Source organism: Triticum urartu, unplaced genomic scaffold (assembly GCF_003073215.2).
Source record: "Triticum urartu cultivar G1812 unplaced genomic scaffold, Tu2.1 TuUngrouped_contig_5620, whole genome shotgun sequence".
NCBI classification, from domain to species: Eukaryota; Viridiplantae; Streptophyta; class Magnoliopsida; order Poales; family Poaceae; genus Triticum; species Triticum urartu.
The window spans coordinates 1-7,831 of NW_024116310.1; the positions used below are offsets into that span (position 1 = coordinate 1).

The following is a 7,831-nucleotide window of genomic DNA, read 5'->3' on the forward strand; positions in this document are numbered from 1 at the left end:
GCCGCCCCCCCCGCCCGCCGGCGAGGCGCCCGGCCGCCGGCCTGCGGAGGCGCAAAGTCTTCCTCCCTCTCGTGTTGCTCCTCCCCCTTATTCTACTGACCCTAATCCTGATCTTCCCATCTCGCTCCATCCCCGCGCTCCGCGACGCAGCTCTCAGGTCCCAACAGACCTGCGACTACGCTGCCGGTGGATGGGTGTCCGACTCCTCCGCCGAGTCCCACCTCCGGTACGACCACACGTGCAAGGAGATCTTCAAGGGGTGGAACTGCATCGCCAACGGCAAGCGCAACGGCCGCGCCCTCCTCCGCTGGCGATGGAAGCCCGAAGGGTGCGAGCTACTCCCCAGGCTCGACCCGCTCCGGTTCTTAGAGCATCACAGGAACACCAACATTGGTTCGTACTCACCCATTTCGCTGTGTTTGGTAGCTACTGCTTGGGACGTGACTCCGTCTGCAGAGTGAAGCCTTTCTGGTGTGGCCTCCTGGTAGAGTTGGAGTTTTTGGCATCTTTGAACAAAATCTTCTGCATATAACGTGGTAATACTTGCGGTGCTTACTGCCCATTGTCATAGATCGGCACTCAAGAGATGTCTCGATGTTTTGCTTGGTCTACTAAGCAAGGTGTAGTATCGTATGTGGATAGCATAGATATGTGATTGGTTCCCTGTACTGTTGAATGTGTTGAAATTTACATATGTAGCTGTACGAATGTCATCTTGTGGTGGTCATGTTGGGGCATGGTCAGTTATTATGATTCTTGCTTCATAATGATCATAATGTTATAAGAGGAAATTGGGTCAATGCATACCTTAAGTGATACGGCTTCTTGGTTCAGATTTATCTGTTTGTCTATGTGTAGTGTATTCAGTCATTTCAGTGACCCCTTGAATATGCTATCACATGTTGATGTGTGTTCAATGCTTTGTTGTAGGATTTGTGGGTGATTCTTTGAATCGAAACATGTTTGTCTCATTGGTCTGCATGCTCAGGGGAGTGAACGGAGAGGTTCGCAAGTGGCGTCCAGCAGGGGCAGACCGAGGTTTCACATTCCTACGCTACAACCTCACCCTCGCATACCACCGAACTAATCTTTTGGTACGCTATGGCAGGTAAGGAGTGCCATTTGTATTAGTACCAAAATTTAGTTCTTTGGAGATGGGTGTAACTTCTATTGTTATGAGTTGTGTAAGAATTATATATCCGCAACGTGGGTCATTGCTTTCAGTTTTGGACTCTAGTTCTAATTTGGTAGTATTGCAATGCTTCCAGTAGACCATTCTTGGTACTTGATTTTGAAAAAACTAAGGTTGCTATTAATAGTCTTTTCTCTTGCCGGCTCACCATTTTTCTTTAAATTGTTTTGTTTGCCTAATATTTTAGACAGTCTACTGTTTCCCTAACCTTTTTCTGTGCATTAGAGGGTGACTCTGGTAGGGCTAGGGTTCCTACCGGCTCTACTCCGTAGGTTATACAGGCAGGACAGTGAGGGTTGGGGGCGAGGGCGGCGGCTCCGGCGCGTGGGCGCCGTCGCGAGGAAGAAGAGGGCGGCGCGGCTAGGGCAAGGTGCGGCTAGGGTTTCCGGCTCCTCTGGAGCCGGGCAATAGGATAGAACTATCTTTTATTGCTTAATTCCAAAAGGTATCTTACAATCTAATATTTATAACCTGAAAACGACTAGCCTAAGATAACTTGTGGGCCAAGCCCTTAATCTACTGCCTAGCGGGCCTCCTCCGGTTGTATTGTAAACCGGTCATAACACTTCGAAGTATTCTTTTATATGGAACTGTACGGCTATATGTGAAGTTGATTTCATTCATACTCTATTCTTGACTGGACCAAAATATCGTCTACTCCCTCCTTTCCAGTTTATAAGGCTTATCTCATTTTTTTCTTCATTTTTTCAATTTATAAGGCTCATCTCCATCTTCTTTTAAGGTTCCAAGGCGCATTAAATCTTAGCATGCAAGAATTAAAAAGGAATTCACCAATGCATGTAATGCTACTACTCATCTAGTGGTGAAGCATGCATGCACTGCAATTAATCTCAATTAATGCATCAATTTAGTTTGGGTAGTTTTGTAAAGTACGAGATATATTTCTCCACTCATCATACGCCTTGATTGATGAGATTTCAGATTTGAGTCTTATAAACCAAAAAGGAGGGAGTAGAAAAATACTGGACCAAAATATCATCAAGAAGGCCTCTAGCACAGCTCTTCTCCCCTGCTTTTCAGTGGCAGCACCATCGCATGCGCTCGTCGTTGGCTCGGCTGTGTACCGCGGCCAACCATAGCGTCAGCGGATGGAAGATGTATGCCACAGCGTCTCTCCCGATCTATTTTTCCGAATGGATTTTAGGGAGCCTTCAGCCCTTCACAGGTAAAATCCCTAATTTTTGTGCATCTCACATGAGGTAAATGTCATCCCAGATTAGAAATTGTTGGGTAAAATCTCCATGCCACAACCACGCTCAAGATTTAGTAAAGAAGATATTTTAAATATCCTTGCTGCAGGAACTTTTTCTTGGATCTGCTACAAAAGAGATTGAGAATTGGGGACTATTCATTAGAGAGATTAGAGTTGGTATCGTGATCTTCTGGAAGTATGTGGTATGAGAGAGATGATGTTATATTCAGTAGAGTTGATATCCATTGCCAAATGAAAAAGGTACGATCTGTATTTTTTGCTCTCAGAAATTACTTCTAAGTTTATATAAATATTAATGTAGAAAGAACTTATGTGTACAAACATGATAGAGTTAGTTCACGGATACAGAACTGATGAACAGAAATTTATATATTTTATTGAAAGATTAAAGATCCATATGTACGCATACATTTATTCGCTCGAGGAGGCTAATGCCTATGTTTTTAGAGAGACAAATTGAGGAGATTTGGGGAATCGGAAACTATTTGTGAGAGAGATGTGTGTTAGATTGTGAGAGATTAGTAATGGCTATTTAGGGGAATTAATTGGTGAACTTTCTATAGAACATTTTTAAAAGATTTGGATTTTGAGATTAACCGTGAATGTATTTTAGTTGTGGGTCATGGCTATAATGTGGGAGATTGTGAAAAGCTTATTGTAGGTGGAATCCATTGGTGATTTCATTGTTTCATCTGCTGCGATATTTTTTGTGTTAAAAATATTCAAGGATAAATAACTAATTTTAAATTTAATATTTTACAGAAAGATCAAACATATATATCTATGGATTAATAATTATTTAAAAATTTAACATGCCAACCAAGTAAATGTGTTGTTCAAAATGTATGGTAAGGTTGTCTGTGACTCTATGTAATTATACATGAATTGTCTAATGACTTGAGGAACTGCACTATCAATTAAAAAATCTCTTTGTAAACAATATTCATTGTGACATCTTTGGTTGGACACTCTTCGTCATCGATCAGCACCTTCAATCCTTCCTTGTTTGTCACTCTTGATAGTGCCACATATAGTTGTCCATGGCAGAACACTTGCTTAGGCAAATATATGCCTACCTTGTTTAAGGACTGAACTTTGGCTCTTGTTTATTGTCATTGCGAAGCACACTGATAATGGATATTGCCTTCTTTTCAGCACGAATGGCCATTTTGAGTCGCTTGGTGACATGATGATTCGAGGTATGTATACCTTATCGCCGACATGTGTTCCTGTGATTATTTGTGTCTCGATGTATTTGTTTCCAAGTTGTGTAATTGTCATTCTTGTACCGTTGCATAAGCCTGCTGCTTGGTTGATGTTGCGTAGGAGCATGACCGGCAAACCTACCTTCAGTTTTAACTTATGGTCTGGTATTCCTGGGGACGTTAAGGTGTTGAGGAGCTCAGTAGGCTGCATGTTCATCATGATGTTGGTATTTGTCGTTGCCTTGCACACTGTGTCCAGGCTTAGGTATGTCACCTCTTCACCTTGTATTTGGCTCATTATGTGGTCATTTATCTCCTTGACTGTATCATTTCTTGGACATAGTATTGCTCTTTCTTCTAGGTAATCCCGCTCACGGTATTTTTGCAGCAAATTTGGGTATATGCTTTTGACGATTTGTTCTTTACGATTTTCTCCTTTCTCTAGCAGTAGGTCTTTTGGTATTTTTATCCAATCCTCTCCTTCATCTGATGTTGTTTTGCCATCGCCAATCTGTAGTATCCACTCTGCAAATTCAGCGACCTTTTGCTTTTGTATTGGATCATCTGACAAACACTTCAGCCGCATGTTTTGTGTTAACTCAAATATTTCAAAGTGTTTCCACAGATATGACCTTTTGATTGAAGCATTTACTATCTGCTCTCTCCTTCCTTTGGTTATAACTGGCAGGATTTGTCTGAAGTCGCCTCCTAGTATAACTGTCATTCCACCAAATGGCTTTTCATCGCTGTTTTCATTAGTGAACCTTAGAATATCTCTCAGGCTTTTGTCTAGTGCCTCGAAGCAGTGTTTGTTTGCCATAGGAGCCTCGTCCCACAATATAAGTGATGTCTTCTTTAGCAGTTCAGCCAAATGCAAGCCTTGTTTTATTTCACACATTGATTCTTCAGTGATATTAAGTGGAATACGGAACCTTGAGTGTGATGTTCTTCCACCTTGGAGAAGCAATGCTGCAATGCCACATGATGCTACCGCAAGCACTACCTTCCCCTCTGATCTTAGCTTTGTCGTTATTGCTTTCCATAGATAGGTTTTTCCTGTGCCACCGTAGCCTTCGACAAATATCTGCTTTCCTAGGCCTTTGTCGACTGACTCCATTATTGCATCATAGGCCTTTTTCTGGTCTTGGTTAAGATTGTTTAGTATGATTTTGTGCTCATCCTTGAGTTTGTCCATGTCGTAGTTGACCTCTTCGTTTATTAGTCTGTTCCCAAGTTCTTCTAGCTCTGCGGCATTTGGTAGTTCTATGTCTGGATAGTCCTTTAGTGACTTTCCTACTTGCCTCATCAGTTTTTCTATCTCACTCAGACCATACGCTTTCTTCTGTGTGTTTGTAAGCCAAAGTGTTGGAAAGTTTAGAATAGTCCTTCTTTTGTATTGCATATCTTCACACAACGCCTCCCATGTTGAATCCCACAATACCTTTGGGTTTGTGACTTTGCAATGGGACAATATGGTGGTGAATAACTGACGCAGTTGTGTTCCGGAAGCCCAACTTGATGCTTCATTGATACAGTCAATCCACTCGGTGTCATCATCGAGAAATCCGAGGGCTTGGCATGCTGATTTGTCTGGAGCCGGGCAATAGGATAGAACTATCTTTTATTGCTTAATTCCAAAAGGTATCTTACAATCTAATATTTATAACCTGAAAACGACTAGCCTAAGATAACTTTTGGGCCAAGCCCTTAATCTACTGCCTAGCGGGCCTCCTCCGGTTGTATTGTAAACCGGTCATAACAGACTCATAAATCTTTTCATGGATGATGCTGTAACTCATCTATTTGGTTATCATTGATCAAAATCATATTGTTGGTTCTGTAGCTGGTCAGCCAGTCCAAACGGAGGTCCCCTAGAATCTCTTGGATACAAGCAAGGCCACAGGATTGATGTTGATATTGCGGACCAAACATGGGCAGAGGCACCAAGCTTCCATGATATTCTTATTTTCAATACGGGGCATTGGTACGTGAGATCACAATTCTTAAGGCATATAAGCTTTAAATGAACAGTTGATCAGTTGTCCAATGTTAGCTCCCCGTTATTAATTGGTGATCCTGAATCCTAATATTTAAACCCTCTGAGTAATCAGTTAATAGCTCAATACTATGTTGTTACTCTTCCATTATTGTTGTTTTGTAATGTGCCTCTTCCTCGGCCTCAGTGCACTCAACTAGATGTCTAGAAGGTATCATTCGCAACATGTGTTGCTTTACCAAGGCACATAACATCAGAAAGAAATGATTGTTTTGATAGATTGCTTTCATTATCTGAGATGATTGGTGCTATTGAAGTATTTTGATTAACCTATTGATGGTAATGATGGAAAAGGATATGCAGTGTTATCTGATTATTGTTATTAGATATGCTATATTTCCTGGCTTCTTTTGCTAACTATTTTTATGTGCTGAGCTAGACAATCTATGACCACTCTACCACATATAAAGGGCAATATAACCAAGCTATTTCCTGAAACTTGTTTTCTGTTTGCATTTGTATTTCGTATTACTGGGCTCATCCCCCTCTGCTTTATACAGGTGGTGGTCCTCTTCAAAGTTTGATCCAATACAGTCACCGATGCTCTTCTTTGAGAAAGGGAAGCCGATTATACCTCCTTTACTGCCACCTGAAGGACTGGATTTGACTCTTAAACACATGGTACGCCTGTGGTTGTCTCTTGAGTTTTCTGAAAATTCCTGCTTACTGTTCCTTGCCCGATAATGTTGAATCAGTCTGTCCAACCGGAAATACCGGAAGTTATGCCCTCATCTGTTCAGGTTCGCTTAAACCTTAGAAGAGAGTTTTGCCGATAACAACCATGAAAAAGATCATCGTATATGAGCAGCAGGCAAGGGATCAAACTTAGGACCTCTCGCCACCATTCGCGCAGGCATGGGATGCCCAGTACCTGCTGGGCTGCATTCCTTTGTGACCAAGTCACCATGTATAGCTGCTATGATGTGTTTCCAAGTATATATGAAGTCAAAGCTTCCTCCAAACTGACTTGAGAATCAATTAAATGTGATTTTTTTACGCATTAAACCGGCGGTTAGACCAACGAAGCGGTGAGCCATTCTTGACCATTTCACTCATTGGAATAGTCTATAAGAGACAAAGTTTTTTGTGTTTTCTCAAGAAAAAAATTGGGTTGATTTCGACTTGAATATTTTCACACTGCATTATGTCTAAATGACTTGTCTAAATATCCCCTGAACTCTAGCAAAGAAGGAAAATATCTGCTTTGCTGTTTAATATCATCATGATATTCAACTTTCATTCACTATGAATAATTTTTTCATCAGATAACATTTGCGAACAAAGCAATGAGACCCAATGGATTGAAATTCTTCAGCACTCAATCTCCTAGACATTTTGAAGGTGGTGATTGGAATGAAGGTGGATCTTGTCAACGTGACCAACCCTTGTCCTCTGAAGAGGTATCGAAACAACAGTGTGTTGATATTTGGATTGCGCTTTTTCATCTTCTGCTGCATGCTTTCGTTTTCCTCCCCTTTTTTCTTTCGAAATCATACATATTGTTTTTACACTCTTTTTAGTATGTTGAATTGTTGGTAGGCAGTCTTAATGTGATAAATGACAGAAGTTGTTTAAATCAGAACTCACAGTTGTAATATGAAGTGAAACAGATGTTCTAACAAGGGGATACTAGGACTGCACCATAGTCTTGTTTGCCAAAAGTATATGCATGTCTATATGTTAGGCTGTTATAAAGTAGTTGTAAGGCCATAAGCTATCACCCACATGTGATTTGTGCATCTGAACAAGAGTGCTGTCTGTTTCACCCCAAAATAAAGAAACATGAACTTGATTCCTCTGGTTGCCTGACATTGCACCTTTCCCTGAAGTACTCCAATCACTTTTCAATCACTTTCAAGTTTTAATAGGAAAAAACCCTGCTTTGTAATTTTTTGTCCTAACAGAAAAAAAAAACTTTCAAGTCTGCCATCTGAAGCGCAAACGGCTTGACTAAAGAGAACTAATATCCGGATGACATAAAAAAGAGTTGCACTTGTCAACATATCTCCTCTGTGATCATCAATGCCTTGCATGGATTCCAATATAGCATAGCATTTGCAAATGCACATTATTTCCCCCCAAGAAAATATGCAGTAACTGGCAGACAATATTTATTTACCTCTGTTGGAATAACACTTTCCTGC

General features: G+C 41.0%; 1 protein-coding gene and 1 long non-coding RNA gene across 2 annotated transcripts; both read left to right on the plus strand.

Moving 5' to 3' along the window:
- Positions 1-8: 8 nt before the first annotated feature.
- Positions 9-7,779, plus strand: LOC125529463 (protein trichome birefringence-like 13; the record flags this gene model as incomplete). Its single annotated transcript, XM_048693875.1, has 5 exons — positions 9-393; positions 931-1,108; positions 5,475-5,615; positions 6,188-6,308; positions 6,953-7,779. Coding segments are annotated over 5 exons (1,080 nt in total), but the record flags the coding sequence as incomplete, so codon positions are not given.
- LOC125529465 lies at positions 2,572-4,498 on the plus strand. The gene is made up of 3 exons (XR_007292628.1): positions 2,572-2,666; positions 3,582-3,625; positions 3,753-4,498. It is a non-coding gene; the product is annotated as an uncharacterized LOC125529465 (long non-coding RNA).
- Positions 7,780-7,831: the final 52 nt, after the last annotated feature.